Here is an 18,398-nt window from a genome sequence, read left to right as displayed (position 1 = left end):
AGTAGCGGCGGCAGGCACCTTGAGAGTGCGTGATTACCGTGATAGTTATATAGGGCTATTATAGCGGCTTCTTCTGCCATGTTTGTTGATGCTGTTTGCAGGCTGGAAGCAACGAGGGTGGTGGCGTGGGAGCGCACTACGGCAGCTACGTGTGTTCGTTGTCGAGGGGTAGGGCGTGGCGTCGGTGAAGAGGGCAGTTGAATCACTGCGTATTTTCGAAGGAGGCGGGTCCTATGCTGTCGTCATCCAATATTGTACGTGGGGGCATATGGCGTGGGATGGGAAGCACCCGGAAGTGCGCGCGTTGAGCAGTGGGCATTCGTTCTGGGGTACAGAGAGTCTGCTCTACATGTCGACCAAGCTTATGCAGCAGGTGTCGGCCCGTTTGGGTGAGCTGCAGTCGATGCAACTGGTGGTTTTTGCGGGCCTCCACCAATTCGGTGAGAGAGTTATGGAGACCGAGCTGCAGTAGCCGTTCGGTCGAGGTGCACACGGGCAAGGAATGTCAATTTTGGAGTGTTCTCGCGGTTTGAGGGCGAGGAATGGAGCTTCGTATGTGATCCGACTGGTTAGCATTGCTTCGAGAATGTGGCAGGTGTCGGCTTCTTTGAGACCGTGTCTTCTCGAACAGTTTCGTCAGATCAGGAGCGTTAGTTGTGACACAATAGTTCGTAGTCTAGGGAGTTGTTATGCAGCCCCTGACCCGTCGTGGTGGTAGTGCACCCCCAGAATGCGCATAGGTCGTAGGTCGGCAAACTCACTCATGAGTGCACTCACACACCCCCAACTCACCACTCACGAGTGAGTGGTGAGTGAGCCTCACCGTCGTTTTGGCCTGGTGAGTGCGAGTAAGTGCGAGCGCCACTCACGGTGAGCCCCGTTCACCACTCGCGAGTGCGAGTTCCACTCGCGGCGAGCCACGCTCAGCACTCGCGAGTGCGAGCGCCACTCGCGGCGAGTGGAACTCTAATAAGGTAGCAAATTGGGCGAGTTGGATAGCGAGTCTTTCGCACAGGAAACAGGCTGGGGAGTATGTGTGCCAGCATTTATAGAAAGGTGCAGGACGGAGGAGTGGCCCGTGGTGATAAGTGCTCCATAAAGCACGAAAAGCGGTTCACTAAATGCATCTGCGGAGTTGTGTACTCCATCCCGCTGCTTCCATGCGGTGGCCAGTATATAGGCCAGACGGGGCTATGCTTAAATGTCCGATTGAGAGAACATGCTGGGTCGCTCAAGGGAGTGCCGCCATCACACCTGTCCCGCCACTGCAAGGAATGCGGTTGTGCTCCCGACTTTGGAAAAACGGTGGTGGTGATGAGAAGCAGAAGCCAGCGCACGAGGGAAATGGCGGAAGCAAGTATTTCATGGCCGAAAATATTTGTACGTGCGTGTGAGTGGAGGAAGCGAGTGGTGATTGCGAGTGAGTGTGAGTGGCCATTGCAAGTGGTGAGTGCGAGTGCGAGGGAGTATAAGCGGCGAATGCGAGTGGTGAGCGTGAGCGCGGATGAGTGCGAGCGGTGAGCGTGAGCGCGAGCTAGTGTGAGTGGTGGGGATGAGTGGTGAGCGTGAGCGTGAGTGAGTGCGAGTTGTGACGACGAGTGGTGAGCGTGAGCGCGAGTGAGTGCGAGTGGTAAGGACGAGTGCTGCGCGTGAGCGGGAGTGAGTGGGAGTGTATGAGGGCGGAGTGGCGAGAGTGAGTGCGAGTGAGTGCGAATGGTGACGACGGGTGGTGAGCGTGAACGGGAGTGAGGGCGAGTAGGGCGGACGAGTGCAGAGCGTGAGCGGGAGTGAGTGCGAGTGTTGAGGGTGGAGGGGTGAGCGTGAGCGCGAGTGAGTGCGAGTTGTGAGAGCGGAGTGGTGAGCGGGAACGTGGGTGAGTGCGAGTGGTGGGGGCAAGTGGCCAGCATGAGCAGGAGTGAGTGTGAGTAGTAAAGGCGGAGTGGCGAGCGTGAGTGCGAGTGAGTGCGCGTGGTGAGGGCGGAGTGGTGAGTGCGAGTGAGCACGTTAGGATAAAAATATTTTTTGAGTGACTGTCAGTGAGTGGCATCCAGTTTTGCCGAGCTATGCTCTTGACAGTGGGGACCAGTTCACCGCCAGTGGATATGGTGGGGTCGGGTGTCAGGTTTGGTGGTCGTCCTCGGGTACTGTTTCGGAGAACAAGGAGGACAGATTTGAATGGGGCACATGAGAGACCGCACTTACGGATGCTATGCGAGATGACGTCACCAGTTTGCTGTCAATTGCCTTGCTGGTAACGTGGGGAGCCTTTGCTAGTCCAGAACGTGAGATCATAAGTATATTGCCGCGAACCATGTATGGGTTTGTTTATTTATTGTGTTCCTACTGCGCGGCCACACCCGGCTCTGTTATCTGTGTCCCAAGGGAAGCACGTCTTCCATTCTTTATTCTTATGTTGCACGGGCTATCTCATTGGCATAAGCAGACTGTTTCGCCCTAACGTCAGTAGCCCAGAATACTCTTCTCTGATCTGCAATGTTCTAGATGTAAATCGACGGTTCCAGAAACCCTCACGCCGAAAGATAAAAGCCTGCAGAGCAGACGCCGCGGCATTCGAATCGCCGATGCTCGCTTGAGCACGTCAATTTGTTGACTGCTGCTTCGCCGCCTGTGTATTCTTCAAGTTGTTAGGGGAGCACACGTTCGCTCCAATAAACTTGTTTTTTCCTCAAGACAAATGCTTCGTCTTTGGCCACGTGACATCTGGTGGAGGTGATGGGTAAATGCACCCTAAGCCCTCGTCAAGCCGACAAGCAAGCCCCACTCGTGTCAGCCACCGACAGCAAGGTCTTCAGCCGGCGTTTGGATTGCTTCCTGATAAAGTGAAGAAAGAAGACGTCGTGACCACCACCATGATCAACGCAGGCACCATGACCAGCGCTATCAATCCTGCCCTCTTTCTTCAACAGCCCCGGGAACCACCATCGTTCCTCGGATCCCCCAGAGAAGATTGTGAGGACTGGTTAGAGAAAGTGGAGCGCGTCCGCATCTTTAACAGGTGGGACGACGAAGAAACTTTCCGCCATGTTTTCTTCTATTAAGAAGATACGACCCGAACGTGGTTTGAAAACCATGAAAGCTCCCTAACTGACTGGACTCTCTAAGAGCGAGTTCCTCAAAACATTCGCCACCGTCGTGCGGGAAGAACGCGCCGCCTTTTGTTGGAAACGCACACGCAACACCCCAACGAAGGGGTCGTAATCTTCGTTGAGGATATGAAGCAACTGTTTCGCCACGCGGACCCCGTAATGACGGAAGAAAAGAAGTTACGCTTCTTGAGGCGCGGTGTGAAGGAGGAACTGTTTGCTGGACTTGTCCGCAACCCGCCCAAAACCATCGCCAAATTCGTGACCGAAGCCACCACAATTGAGAAGGCCCTCGAAATGCGAGCTAAACAGTATGGCCGCAACTTCGTTGGCGCGGCCAACGCGAACTACGTCGACAACATGCGGATTCCGGCTGATAGCCTACACGAGACAATCCGCGCAGTAGTGAGAGAGGAGCTGCGGAAACTTCTCCCCACGCCGCCGCAGCCCCACGTCGCTTCCCTTACCGACGTGATTAGGGAAGAAGGGCAACAAGCGTTGCGAACTTCTACGCCATCCGAAGTACCCCGCGAGCCACAAGCTATGTCCTACTCCGCGGCAGTTCATCGACCCCGCCCTGCTCCAACACGCCGTCAAGAGAACCCGCAGTACCGCCGCCCACTGTCGCCCACCCAACCCCCGGTAGTCTGAAACCAGACGCCGAGGAAGACGGACGTATGGCGAACTCCCGGTAATCGTCCGCTGTGCTACCACTGCGGAGAGTCCGACCACATCTACCGTTGCTGCCCCTACAAGAGGCTCGGTTTGCGAGGGTTCTCCGTCGACGCACCACGCCCCCTACCCGGCCAGACCACTACTGAGATCGAGGAATACCTCCCCAACACCAACCGAGGTCCAGCGCGCTTCAACCGTTTGCCGTCGCCCTACCTATACCGACCGCCAAGCCGCCGAAGCAACGAAGACTTCCCCAGCGGAAGGTCATCCAGCCCAGGCGGGGGAAACTAAAAGCAGCAACTTCTGGAGGTAAAGTTGCACAACGGCGAAAAAACGAAAACCCTCCAACGATGCAGCGACTCTCTGAAGACCATGATTCACGATATCCCCTCAGCCCGAAGACCCGATCTAACTTTCACGTGACTCCCGAACACGATGACAGCAAAACGGCGCGACACGTACCTGAAATGACTGAACCTGCCCCTGAGAATACGACGAAGACGACGACGCATAGCGCCCGACCGCCAGCACGTACAAGCAGAGATACGACGCCACGACGTACCCGGAACTCGAGGAAGGCGGCCTCCGACGTTCAGCTGTTCATCGGCGGCTTTGATGTAGTCGCCCACATAGACACGGGAGCCGACTAATCAGCAATGAGCGGACCATTTGCGTCTAAGCAGAAGAAAGTTATGACCAGACGGGATGGTCCGCACATACGCACAGCAGGAGGCCAGCTCGTGACGCCAAGTGGAACGTGCACATCCCGCGTCACCATAGCCGGCACAACGTACCCTGTGGCGTTAATCATTTTGCCTAACTGCTACCGTGACGTAATTCTAGGAATGTACTTTTTGATGGACAATGGTGCAATATTCGATCTACAGGCCAAGTCTATAACATTTTCCTCCGATCGCTGCACGACGCCGGAACCGAACCCCGAAAATCGTGCTTCTGTGAGGATCGCCGACGATCATGTCACCCTGCCACCCCGCGCAAGCTTGATGATCACCGTCTACTGTGAAGATACGATTCCTGACATCGACGCTATCGTAGAGAGTGACCAAAGGTTGCTTCTCGGCCGTGGTGTCTCTGTCGCAAGACGCATAGCGCGCTTCAAGCAACGCCAATCCCACGTTTTGGTGACTAATTTCACCGACAAGTACCAGCAATTAAACAAGGGCACTACAATTGCGTTCCCAAGAAGAAACGCAAGAAGCAAGTGACGTGATTGCCGAATTTGAAGGCACACACGAAGATACCTTTAAGCTTCCGAATCCGTTCGACGTGAATCCGGCGTCACCGCAAGCAGAACGGAAAAAATTATTGGCTTTGGTGTGTCGCTACAAGGAGTGTTTTTCGTCGAACTCAAAACTACGTCAGACACCTCTAGCGAAGCACCGAATAATAACCGAACATAGAGCCCGACCTACCCGACAGTCACCGTACCGCGGCTCTTCGCACGAGCGCGAAGCCATCCGGACTCAAGTCGACGACATTATACAGCCATCGAAAAGTCCGTGGGCTGCGCCGGTCGTACTGGTGAAGAAAAAAGACGGCACCTTGACTACCAGCGACTGAACAAAATCACCAAAAAGGACGTGTACCGCCAGCCAGGAATCTACGACGCCCTCGGCCACCTCTGCCATGCGAAGTACTTCTCGTCGATGGATCTGAAGACCGGCTACTGGCAAATTGAGGTGGACGGGAGAGACCACGAGAAGATCGCATTTATAACCCCGGACGGCCTATACGAGTTCAAGGTGATGCCGTTTGGGCTGTGCACGGCGCCAGCAACGTTTCAAAGAGTCACGGACACTGTGCTAGCTGGCCTAAAGTGGAACACCTGCCTCATATACCTCGACGACGTTGTGGTACTCGCCCGGACTTTCGACGAACACCTTGCAAGGTTGGAGTCTGTACTCGAGGCCATTCGTACGTCGGGGTTAACGCTGAAGCCTGAAAAGTGCCGTTTCGCGTACGAGGGGCTGACGTGTTTGGCCCACGTCGTCAACGATGCGGGAGTCCTGCCTGACCCGGGAAAAACTTCAGCAATTGCGAACTTCCCAAGGCCGAATGACAAGAAGGGCGTGCGAATATTTCTTGGACTGTGTGTGTACTACCAGCACTTTGTCGTAAAAGTCGCACCCATTGCAGAGCCACTCACACGCTTGACGAAAGATAGCACCCCTTTTAGCTGGGAAAATGACCAAGAAAAAGCATTCTGTGAGCTGCACAAACGCCTGCAAAGCCCGCCCGTACTCGCTCATTTCGACGAAGACGCCGAAACGGAAATGCACACGCACTCCAGCGACATAGGCTTGGGTGCCGTGCTCGTCCAAAAACAAAGCCGTGGTCTGTCGAAGGAGGAGAAAAACTACTCCGCCTCTGAGAAGGATTGCCTCGCTATCATAAATGCGATTTCAAAATTTCGCCCATACGTGTATGGTAGACCATTCCAGGCTGTGACAGACTACCATGCGCTCAGTTGGCTCGCCAATTTGAAGGACCCCTCAGGCCATCTTGGGCGATGGAGCTTGCGCCTGCAAGAGTTCGTCGTTACAATCGTCTATAAATCCGACAGGAAACACGCCGACGCCGACTGCCTGTCCCGCTCTCCCGTCGACCCACCAGCACAAGATTATGATGAAGACAGCGCGTTCTTCGGAGTCGTGACGGAAAGCCACCTAGCCGCCTAGCAGCATGCCGACCCCGGCTTACGCGTCATAATCGACTACCTCGAAGGATGCAACGTCACCGTGCCTAGGACCTTCAAACGCAACCTATGAGCGTTCAGCCTGAAAAAAATTGGTTCACGTGAAGAAGAATTTCTGCCCCGGAACGAGAACGAATTACCTTCTTGTCATCCCCGCAGGCCTTCGTGACAAAATTTTGGAAGCGTGCCACGACGACCCGTCTTCCGGACATCTTGACACAGCCCGCACAATTGGAAAAATGAAGGCGAAGTACTACTCGCCCCACCTTACATCCGACGTCACCCACTACGTCCGGAGCTGCGGTGACTGCCAGCTTCCAAAAACGCCCCCGACAAGACCCGCCGGACTTCTGCAGCCGATCGCCATCCCATCGAGGCCCTTCAACAGATTGGAATGGGCCTTCTGGGCCCTTTCCCTACATCCCTATCCGAGCACAAGTGGATTGTCGTAGCGACAGACTACATCACGCGCAACACAGAGACCGCCGCTCTTCCGAGGGGGACTGCACAAGAAGTCGCAAAGTTCTTAATAAGCCAAGTTGAGCTGCGACATGGAGCCCCGGAAGTCGTAATCACGGACTGTGGTACGGCCTTTACTGCGGAGCTGATGCAAGGAATATTACTCTACAGCAACGCGGATCACCGAAGAACGACGGCGTACCACCCCCAAAAGAACGGACTAACAGAACGTCTGAACAAGACAATCGCAGATATGCTGTCAATGTGCGTCGACGTTGAACATAAGACTTGAGACGAAGTGCTCCCGTATGTCACGTTTCCGTACAACACGCCTATCCAGGAAAATACGCAGATGACGCTGTTCGAGCTTGTCTACGGAAGACGGCCATCTACGATGCTTGACGCCATGCTTCCGCATGTAGAATACGACGACCTCAACGCCGACGTCCAAGGATACCTTCAGCGTGCGGGGGAGGCCCGCCAGCTCGCTCGAGTTCGTACAACGGACAAGCAGCTGGTGGATGTCGGGCGCTACAACCTCCGACGTCGAGACGATTGTGTTTGGGTTTGGACTCCCATCCGACGACGCGTACTCAGTGAGAAGCTTCTGCGACGGTATTTCGGACCCTACCAGATTCTACGACGTGTCCGCCAAATTATCTACGAGGTGATCCCCGATGGCGATTCCGGAACATCCCGACGACGCACGCGGCCCGTAGTCGTCCACGTGGTTCGCTTGAAACCTTACTGTGCAAGATGACGGATTTTTTTGTTGTTTATTGGGATTGTCGTTTGTGTTAGCATCCCGTCGATACACTCTTAGAGGGGGGTAATGCCGCGAACCATGCATGGGTTTGTTTATTTATTGTTTGTTTTTACTTCCCGGCAACGCCCGGCTCTGTTATCTGTGTCCCAAGGGAAGCGCGTCTTCCATTCTTTATTCTTATGCCGCACGGGCTATCTCATTCAGATAAGCATACTGTTTGGCCTTGGCGTCTCTAGCCCAGAATAATCTTCTCCGATCTACAATGTTCTGAATGTAAATCGACGGTTCCAGAAACACTCGCGCCGAAGGAGAAGTCGCCTGCAGAGCAGACGCCGCGGCATTCGAATCGCCGATTCTCGCTTGAGCACGTCACTTTGTTGACTGCTGCTTCTCCGCCTATGTATTCTTTAAGTTGTTAGGGGAGCACAAGTTCGCTCCAGTAAACTTGTTTTTCCCTCAAGACAACTGCTGCGTCTTTGGCCACGTGACAATATAGAGCATGATGCATGTCAGGCATCTGTGCAAGTTGCGCCGGAAGGCCTAAGAGGGGGATCTTGAATAGCAAATGGGAGTTCACTGATGCTTGGGGCATTCCACGAGCGGGGATGTCAAATTTCTCTGTCTTGTACGGTTTTGGGTGTATTGTAGCCGTCCGGTTTGTGAGGAAGGTGCCGGCAAAGTTGTAAGTTGCCTTTCCACATCCCGTGGTTTGGAGTTGTTGTAGGATGGCGGTGTGGGCTACGTTGTCGAAAGCCCCTTGTATGTCCAGGGCTACCATGGAGCTTGGGTTCGTTTTGCTGAGGTGGTCAATGATTGTTTCTTTCAATTTCAGGTGTACGTCTTGAGCCGACAGATGTGCCCGGAAGCCGAATATCGTGTGGTGAAAAAAGGTTAGTATCTTCTAGGAGTTCTGTAAGGTGTCAGGCGACCAAATGTTCGTAGTTTGCCCACACATGAGGGTAAGAAAATGGGTCGTAGGTTGTCGAACCCCAAAGATTTGTTTGGTTTTGCCAGTAAGGTAATATCAGCGTGTCGCCACTGTGAGGGTAGTGTTCCTTCTTTCCAGTGCCGGTTGTAGCGGTCAAGAGAGAGAAAGAGAAACTTTTATTGAGCGACTGGGGTTAGGGAAGCGTGGTGGCCGCCGGTTGGATGTCGGCGGCGACGATGGCAGCTCGTTCCACCAAGGCGATCTGAACGCCCGCGTGGGAGCTACCCAGCACACCCTCCCATTGCTCGTCACGGGTGATTACAGGGAAGGGATTGGAAGGACAGGCCCACATAGAAAGGGCAAGTGTGTCGCGCTCGCCACATGCGGGGCAATGAGGTGAGGGGTAGAGGGAAGGATGGATGTAATGGAGCACCGCCCTGCAGGGAAATGAAGAAGTAGAAGTCGCCAAGTGCGTGTGGCTGGGGATGCGCCGGGGGGTATTTTCGGCGGGCGAGGCGGTAATGCGTGAGCATCTCATGACACGTAATTAGGCGGTCTCTGGCGGATCGGCCAAGTGGTAAGTAACTAGGCTGGCTCCCGCTCGGATTGTGAACTCTCGAGCTGCGTCATGGGCCGCCTCGTTCCCCCCGAGCCCCGAGTGCGCCGGGGTCCATAGCAGTTCTACCGGGGAAGTTGGAGGATTTTGAGCGATAATTTTGAGTGCCAGTGGCGGAATGAGACCCCAGGCGAAATTTTGAACGGCCGTCTTTGAATAACAAATAACGATCGTGGGGGTCGGCCTTTGTGACAGGGCGAGCGCAATTGCCGCCTCCTCTGCCGTGGCAGGGCAAGGGGTGCGAACTGTAAGGGAGCATAACGGGGGGTCGTCCAGCCGATTCACAATGGCCAGAGCATAAGCATCCTGCTGACGGTATTCTGCCGCGTCCACGTGTAAAAGGAGGGAATCCAAGTGCTCGTCGTTCAGGTTCCGAAGCAGCATGTATGTAATTTGGTCGTGCTTCGGCGCCGCATTGCGTGTTAACCTTGCGAGTGCTTGTAGGAGTTCCTCGCGTGTGTATGGCTCGTCAAGGTTGGGGTTTGGAGCCCCTTGGTAATTAGGGTGGAAAGCAGACGACGGAGTTAGCAAGAAGCCAAAAAGGTTCTTTTGAAGGGAGGAAAGCAGCTGGTCCGGGGGTTGAGAGTTATTGTGAATGACGCGGGTGATGTGTTGAGTAATGGCAGTTTTGGATGGCGTATTGCCCAACAGGTGCCGAAATATGTTTCATGCTTTCTTTTTTGTCAGGGATCCGTTCAGTTGGTCGGAAAACGTGCGGCAGTTTTTGCTTTGGAGATGTTGGGTGTACGTGAGCGCCTCTTGTGTTAGTTTTGCGATGCACCGTTTGAGTGAGCGATTATGCTTGTTGCGACGCCATCAATTCAGTAAGCCGCGGCGGGTTTCCCCCAGGTGGTCAAGGTGCTTATCGGCTGCTGGCAGATCCTGTGTGAGTATGATGTTCTTGGTGTAAGTCTGTTGTAGGTCGGCCAGTTGTTGCGCCCATTCTTCAATGTCTTCCGTGTGTAGTATGGAGGGAAGAGAGGCTTTCCGGAGGGCCTCCCAATCGGTTAGTCGTGCCACTCCGGTGCGGTGGCGGGACGCATGATTGGAGACACATAGGGCAATTATGAAATGGTCGCTTCCCAAGGTGTCGGGCTTCCGTTCCCAGTCTATTTGTGGGACATGTCGTGTAAACGTGAAATCGGAGATAGAATCCCATCTTACGCCGGTACCGAGCGGGGTAGCCTCGGTGAGGTCATTTTGCAGATTGAAATGGTAATTTTGCGTAGCGTGGAGTGCCGTCCTTTTATTTGATGCGTGAGGATATCTCCACGTAGCATGCGGTGCGTTGTTATTCCCGAGGAGTATGCAGGCATTGTTTCCAGTGAGTCGGGCCACTGTCTGAAGTAGCTGTTCTATGGCCGTGAAAGGCTGGGCGGGGGGGGTGGGGTGAGAGGAGGCTGTACAGGTTCAGAATAAAGAGGCTTTTTCCCGCTTGTCGTGAGGGATGAGCTCTACCAAAACGTGTTCGATAGGGGACGCTGTGGGTGTCACTGTGGCCGGAAGGCTACGATTAACAAATATTGCCGTGCGTTGGAGCGGTGGGTTGGTGTGGGTATTGTAGTCGCGCCGCGTAATAGGGTGCCCGTTTTTGTAGTGCCAGTACGTCCGCGAAATTGGTGGCCGTGAAGAGTTCAAGAGAGGCTTTCTTGCTTTTAAATTATCGGCAGTTCCACTGGTATATAGTTATAGGGGGTTGCACTGTGTGCCTATGGGTCATTTTGTCTTTTATTGTTGTTTGGCTTGGGGTGGGTGTTCGAGGAGGAGAGTCCGTTAAAGGGCGGAGAATCGTTCCATGACAAGACGGAGGGTGTCGTCGGCCGCCTCCGTGATCATTTTAGTGAGGGATGCCGTGGATTTTTTTATACAGTGCTCGACATATGGGACGACGGAGGCCGTGATTTGCGTGTTGACAATATCTTCTACTTGGGATTGCGTGAAGGCAGTGGAAACCTGTAGCCGGCGGGTGTGGATGAGGCAGTGCAGTGCATCCGGCTTCCAGTGCTTCCACTCGGCTGAGAAGCTTGGCGTTTTGTTCCTGCAGTTGTTTGATGAGATCGAGGAGTGGTTGCGGGAGTGAGTGAGGCGAGGTAGGGAGTGGGGGGAAATTGGGTGTGTCACGTTGGAGGGAGGAATGAGCGGTGGAAGAACGCGCAGCTACAGCTGACCAGCTTACCTGGTTGTCGACGAGAGGACGTTTCTTGTTGGTCGGCACGGTTGGCAGGAAGCGGCGCGGGCAGTCCTTGCCGGCTGTGGTGGGCGGTTGTTGTCGCGTCCGCTCCTTTGGGAGCGGTGATGCGAGCAAAAGACTGACGCCACTCCGATGTAGCCGCAAACAAGAAAAAGCCTCGTGTTTATTTCACAGCCGCGTTTTATACAATCCAGCCAGTGACGTCACCTCGGCCCGCGCACCCTGGTGCGCAGCCGCAACAGAGATAACAGATAACACGACATCTCCCTTTTTTTTTAAAGGGTTTTCAACACAACACAAAAGTAATCTACAAAGCCCCAACAGAAACAAGTGAACGTATCAACTGTAGCCATATCGCTCTGGCGGTCTCATTTCGCGGCCGTAACATGTCACATAACCGCCCGGCCTTTGTTTATTCAGCGGAGTGGCCGGCGTTAGATTCAACGCGGAAGGCCCTGAAGAGGCGTTGCCTTCCTCGGATTGCCCTGTAGCGTTGGGAGTGGCAGGAAAGTCGTAAGACGGGGCATGCCCGCTGGTTCTCTAACTGTACCTAACCAATGTCCTCCTGTTTCTCTCCAGCTCCGCTCCGTCATCGGTCCGCACCCTATACGACCGAGGCCTCAGGGCTGAACTCGACACCGTTGCCGGCTTTTTGCAGTCTTTTATCCACACCCGGTTTCCTGGTGCGAGGGGTGGCAAGGGGGTAGCCGCATGGTGACGGTCGTAGTCGATCCTTTGCTTGTTCCGAACTGCCTCGTCTCTGCTTTGAAGGCTCCTGAAACCCCGAGCCTTTGATGGTACAAGTTTTTTCGGATGCACCGGGAGCGTAGAGCGTAAGCGCCTGCCCATCAGTAGCTGGGCTGGACTTGTGCCCAACGGGCCAGGGGAGTCTCTATACGCCAGGAGGGCTAGGTACGGGTCAACCGATTTTTCCAAGAGCCGTTTTACAGTTTGTACCGTACGCTCGGCTGCCCCGTTTGATTGCGGGTACCTGGGGCTGGATGTGACGTGATGGAAGCCGTAACTGGCCGCAAACGCAGCAAATTCTGCAGACGCGAACTGAGGACCGTTGTCAGTCACAACAATTTCTGGGATCCCGTGCCTGGCAAATACGCTCTTCATTTGTACAATGACCGCCGAAGAGCTTGTGGAAGATAATAGGGCGAGCTCCGGATAACGAGAAAAATAGTCTACGACCACAAGGTAGTCTCTTCCGCGCAAGTGGAAAAGATCGGCTCCTAGCTTTAGCCAAGGCAAGCTGGGAGACTCTGATTGCATCATCGGTTCGGCTTTTTGAACGCGCAGCGTCGCGCAGTCCTGACAACTATTAACCAAAGCTGCCAGCTCGGCGCTGAGACCTGGCCACCACACCGATTCCCGAGCCCTTGCGCGACATTTCACAATGCCCTGGTGTCCCTCATGCAATGAACGGAGAACTTCGCTCCTTGGACTCCGAGGCACCACCAAACGAGACCCATGCAGAAGAACACCGCCACATATCGTGAGGTTTGCTCTTTGCGACCAGTAAGGACTCAGCCAACTGCTTACTTTTGCGCAACGGGGCCAGCCTGCCCTACAATACCAGCGAAGTTGTTTGCAAGTCTCATCTTTTTCTTGCGCCCTCTTCATTTTGTCCCAGTGTGCTGAAAATTTGAGTTCGCCAATACAGCCTTCTACGTGGCTCGACACTTCGCTGCAACCTAGCTCTCCCATCGCTAAACCAGCTTCCTTGCACGGTGCCCGGGAAAGAGCGTCGGCGGTACCAATCTGCTTTCCTGGGACATAAGATACCGAAAAGCAAAATCGCATGAGCCTTAATCGGAACCTTTGTATTCTGGGGGGCAGCACATCAATCGGCGACTGCCCCAGCAGCGATACAAGCGGTTTGTGGTCTGTCTCAAATTGAAATTCCAGCCCTATCAAAACACACTCGAGCCTTTCTGCCGCCCACGCCAGCGCCAGCGCTTCCTTTTCTATTTGCGCGTATCGTTGCTCCGTTGGTGTTAATGACCGAGAGTGATACGCAACGGGCCGCCTTTCGCCGTCCGGCTGCACTTGCATCAGCACACTGCCGAGACCTACCGACGATGCGTCGGCCGACACAATGGTGTGCAGCTTGGGGTCGAATTTCGCGACGCATTGCGCCGAGGTGATCAATGCTTTTAGAGCCTCGAATGCTCTTTGCTGAGGCGGGCCCCAATGCCACTCTGTCTTTCAAGAGCAGACTGCGGAGCGGTGCTGATACGTCAGCAAGATTGCTCACAAACCTTGCCAGATAGTTTATCATGCCCAAAAACCTGCGTACATCCGCAACACTTTTTGGCGTAGCCATCTCGTTTATGGCGTGAACTTTTGTTGGATCTGGCCTGATTCCTGAAGAATCGACCACGTATCCTAAAAACGCTACCCGTGTGACACAAAAAGAACACTTTGCCCGATTAAGTGTCACGCCAGTTTACGAGCCTTTCGAGTACTGCGTGCAGCCGTTCGTCGTGTTCCTGTTCCGTTGATCCGTAAACCAAAATGTCATCCATTAGGTTCACCACCCCTGGGAGGCCCTCCAAGATTTCAGCCATTTGCTTTTGGAAGTATTCCGGAGCCGAGCTGATACCGAACGGCAGTCGCTGGAAGCAGTACCTACCGAACGGAGTGATAAAAGTTGTCAGCTCCTGGCTTTCTTTTGCCAACTTAACCTGGTGGAACCCGGAATTGGCAACCAATTTCGAAAAGTATATGGCCCCCGCCAATTGCCCAAGGGCGTCGTCTATAGTTGGCAACACAAACTGTTCACGTAGGACGCTCTTGTTCAGCTGGGTTAGGTCCACGCATATTCGTACTTCCCCGGATGGTTTTACTACTGGCACTATTCCTGCACACCATTTAGTCGGACCGTCAACCTTCCGAATGACCTCACTTTCGACCATTTTGTCCAACTCTAGTTTGATAGGGTCCTTTAACGGAATGGGTATTCGTCGAGGTGTAAAAATTGCGAAGGGAACCGCGCCCTCCTTCATGCGAATGGTGTATTCGCCGGGCATCGTGCCCAGGCCACGAAAGAGCTGCGGATACAAGTACTCGTACTGTTTATCATCAACAGCATCAACAAATTTGACCACACCGAGGGCTTCAATTGCTGGGAGCCCTAGCAAAACACACTGCAGTGACTCAACAACGTACACTGTTTGTCGCGCGGTTTTGCCTTTCCAAACTATCTCAGCAGGAAAGGAACCCTTAACATCAAGGCGCTCATCTGCGGCGCTTCTCAACACAGCTTGTGATTTGTCTATGCGAGGCGGAACACCGGGGAAATCGGGCGGAACGACAGTGACCTCGGCTCCCGAATCAATTTTTGCACATACGCGTACATTGTTAATACGCACTTCCGCGTATCTGGCATTACAGCTGCGGAGTGTCCCGAGAAAAAAATTTTGTCCTTCGCCTTCTAGCACAGACACGCCCACCTGGTTGTTTTCCTTGGACTTCTGGCAGACTACGGCGAAATGTCCTTTGGTTCCACAAAGGTGGCACCGTGATAACCGTGCGGGGCACCGGGTTCTCGCATGATTCTCACGTCCACAGAACCGGCACCCTGGTAGTCGGCGGTTTTCTCGTGACCATGGCTGCAGCGACTGTCGTTGCTGTTCGGTGGTGCGCCCCTCCCGGTTGATAAACGGCTCGCTCGGTGTCCGTTGAATGGTGCCCAGTTCTCCAGTCGTTGCCTCGTTGCTGTCGGCCCGAAGTTCCAGTTGCTGTCGGTGGACTGTTTCCTTGAGTCTGGCCTTCGCTAGAGCGGTCGCTAGCGTAAGAGTGGCATCCATCTGGAGAGCTTCTGACTGCTGTGCGTCTCGGAGGCCTACGACAAATCTGTCCCTGATCATGCGCTCCCGGAATTCTGCAAATTCGCTGCGGTCGGCTAGCTCATGCAGGGCTGTCACAAACTTGTCCACGCTTTCTCCGGGCTCTTGCTTCCAGCGATGAAAATTGGCGCTTTCGTAGACTATGTTCTTGGCGGCCACGAAATGAGCGTCAAACTTTGTCTTCACCACCGCGTAGCTTCGGGACTCTTCCTCCGTCAGGCCGAACGTTTGAAAAATTTTCCTGGCCTGCCTGCCCATGGTGTACAACAGCGTCCTCACCTGGGCTTCCTCCGTTCTGTCGTTGAGCCCCGATGCGTAGCGGTAGTCGTCGAAGGACGTAATCCATTCTGGCCACTCGGAAGTCCTGTCGAAGTTGAACGGCGCAGGCGGTGGCAGGGCGGCCGCTGGTGGGCTGGCTGCCGCTTTCTGGTCCGTCATCGTACGAACGAGTGCAGGGTGAATGCCGCAATGCCACCGAGGGAGAGGAGGCTCATCCCACTTCTGACACCATGTCACGTCCGCTCCTTTGGGAGCGGTGATGCGAGCAAAAGACTGACGCCACTCCGATGTAGCCGCAAACAAGAAAAAGCCTCGTGTTTATTTCACAGCCGCGTTTTATACAATCCAGCCAGTGACGTCACCTCGGCCCGCGCACCCTGGTGCGCAGCCGCAACAGAGATAACAGATAACACGACAGTTGTGAGCCCAGTTTTTTTTTTTCACTTCGGTTGCCACGCATGGTTTTTAGCTGGAGAGGATTGGCCACAGTCTGGACACTTGGAGTTCTCAGGTTGGGGACACACGTCCATGCGATGGCCAAGTTCCCACACGCGGCAAACTTGCACACACCGGCTAAATGGTCGGTAACGGACGAGGATGTCCCACCTTTAAGTAGAAGGGCATGTCGTTACCTTCAAAAGTCCGAAGCACCGAACGTGTGTGACCCATGAATCCTGCGTGGATGAGGGCCGGCTCGTTTCCTAGGAGATAGTCGTGAAGGTTTGAGTCGGTAATGGTGGTTTCCAAACCGTGGATGACACCCCGGAAGTGCCGGGTAGAGGCTTCATATAGGTGGCAAATTCGCAAAGCACTGTGAAGATCTGAATCGTTTGTATGTTGCTGAGAGTGATGGCAAGGTCAGGGTAGGGCGTATTTGCGATGATCACATTCTGAGTCGGTTGCACAAGGAGGGTAATTTTTATATAAAACGACAGCAGGTCGAGCTCACATTTGGCTGCAAAAACTTCGGTGAGTGGTGTGGTGGTCAGCATAGCGAGGTTGAGCCCCGCGCTCGGTCGGCAGATGATCGTGTAGTTGCTTAATTGGGAATCTTGGAAAGGGATCACGGGCCGCTGTCTTGGAGGGCGGCGTGCCAGGTGGTCGGTGCACATGGGCGATCGGGCTTGTTAGCGGCACTGGGACGTTGGTTGTCTTGCGTTTTCTTTTTGTTCGGGATTCACAGGCTGTCAGGGTGAATGGTGCGTCCACTGAGAATGTCGAATTCCATGTCAGCGATCTGTGATGCTGGCTGTGATAGCGCGTCGCACATGGTCACACGGATGCGGCTCGGTTATTGTTCCAAAGAACTAGGCCTACAAAGTATGCCTAGCGGGTGCTGCGTGCTGGCTGTTTCACGTAGCCGACAATTCGGGCTTTCGAGGTCCGATTTGTTTCACCTAAGTGTCAGATGAGGAGCCTCAAGTCCGGCGCTCGATGTTAGTGGTCTTTTAGTCAGTGCTAATGCAGATCCCGTGATTGGGAGTCATCAAGCGGGACCCGAAGCAAAGCTCGTCTGGATGCGTCAGCCTCCTGGTCGCAAAATATTTTCGCACTTCCAGAAAATTAAATTTTGCTGTGTGCTTATAGCTGTTTAGAAGGGTCGGGAGATTGTGTTGTAGCGCTTGAAAAAATACTCGGTAGCATTTGCGTGGCTGCTGTAGAAATTTTCTTATGGTACAAGTAATGAAAAAGTACGCCACTGACATATCGCAACAAGTCATCGGCATATCTACGGAGGTGACTCGCCGGTATGTAGGCCTAGCGCCAGGGGTAGAAGTGGACGATTCCAGAGATAGGTTAGAGATTTAAACAGCAACAAAAAAGGCAAGCAGGGGAAAATATACTCAGAAGGTAGTCATGACACTTGGTGATTGCTTTAAGTAGTCTCTACGACAAAATCAGGACATCCGTGTTCGTTAATATAAGTCCTAATTACTTACTTTTGTCTTCAAAATTGCATAACTTTTATTTGAAAAAAGCAGTATTTTGAATGCGCCGTATTTGTATTTAGTTTTTATGATCGCTTGAAACTAAAAAACCTTTTTTTCGCACGAACCAGTTCGGGTCGTGATTTTGCCGAACCGGAACTGAAACTGAACTGGAACAAAATAAATTCACCCAAATCGTAAACGAACTGGTATTTTTCTGGTTCAACACACACTTTATATATATATATATATATATATATATATATATATATATATATATGTGTGTGTGTGTGTGTGTGTGTGTGCGTGCGTGTGTGTGTGTATATCTACATATATGTATATGTAGCGAATCAGAATAGGAAATGAGGGGCTCGTTGAAAATAAGACAGAAATAAGGGTTTGCAGTCAAGAAAACCTCGGAAAGCGCTTTGCTTTCCGAGGTTTTCTATATATATATATTTATATATATGTATGTGTGTGTGTGTGCGTGTGTGTGTGTGTGTGTGTGTGTGTGTGTGTGTGTGTGTGTGTGTGTGTGTGTGTGTGTGTGTGTGTGTGTGTGTGTGTGTGTGTGTGTGTGTGTGTGTGTGTGTGTGTGTGTGTGTGTGTGTGTGTGTGTGTGTGTGTGTGTGTGTGTGTGTGTGTGTGTGTGTGTGTGTTGGAAACAGCCCCACCGGTGACGTAGTGGTCATCGCACTAGGCGCGGAATCTGGAGGTCGTGGGTTCGCATCCCACCAGGCAGACATTTTGTCTCCACCTTCCTTCTGTCTTTCGAAATTCTTCATCTGTTTCAATGACCTACCACTTTCTCCCCTTAGCTTTCCGAGCCATCCTTGACTGCCAACCCTTTATTCTGTCTTAATTCAACGAGCCCCTCAT

At 53.3% G+C, this 18,398-nt stretch overlaps 1 protein-coding gene across 1 annotated transcript; it reads right to left on the bottom strand.

Moving 5' to 3' along the window:
- Positions 1 to 2,087: 2,087 nt before the first annotated feature.
- Positions 2,088 to 16,001, bottom strand: LOC144143160 (uncharacterized). The gene is made up of 3 exons (XM_077674962.1): positions 14,455 to 16,001; positions 11,441 to 11,545; positions 2,088 to 2,144 (listed from the first exon to the last, which is right to left on the bottom strand). The coding sequence occupies exons 1-3, from the start codon at positions 15,748 to 15,750 to the stop codon at positions 2,088 to 2,090; spliced, it is 1,458 nt and encodes a 485-aa protein (XP_077531088.1). The 5' UTR covers positions 15,751 to 16,001.
- Between the last annotated feature and the right edge of the window lie 2,397 nt (positions 16,002 to 18,398).

Source organism: Haemaphysalis longicornis, unplaced genomic scaffold, assembly GCF_048455015.1.
Source record: "Haemaphysalis longicornis isolate Haplotype H1 unplaced genomic scaffold, Haemaphysalis longicornis Haplotype H1 scaffold_6, whole genome shotgun sequence".
In the NCBI taxonomy this organism is placed as follows: Eukaryota; Metazoa; Arthropoda; class Arachnida; order Ixodida; family Ixodidae; genus Haemaphysalis; species Haemaphysalis longicornis.
This window is presented reverse-complemented; position numbering and strand designations above follow the sequence as displayed.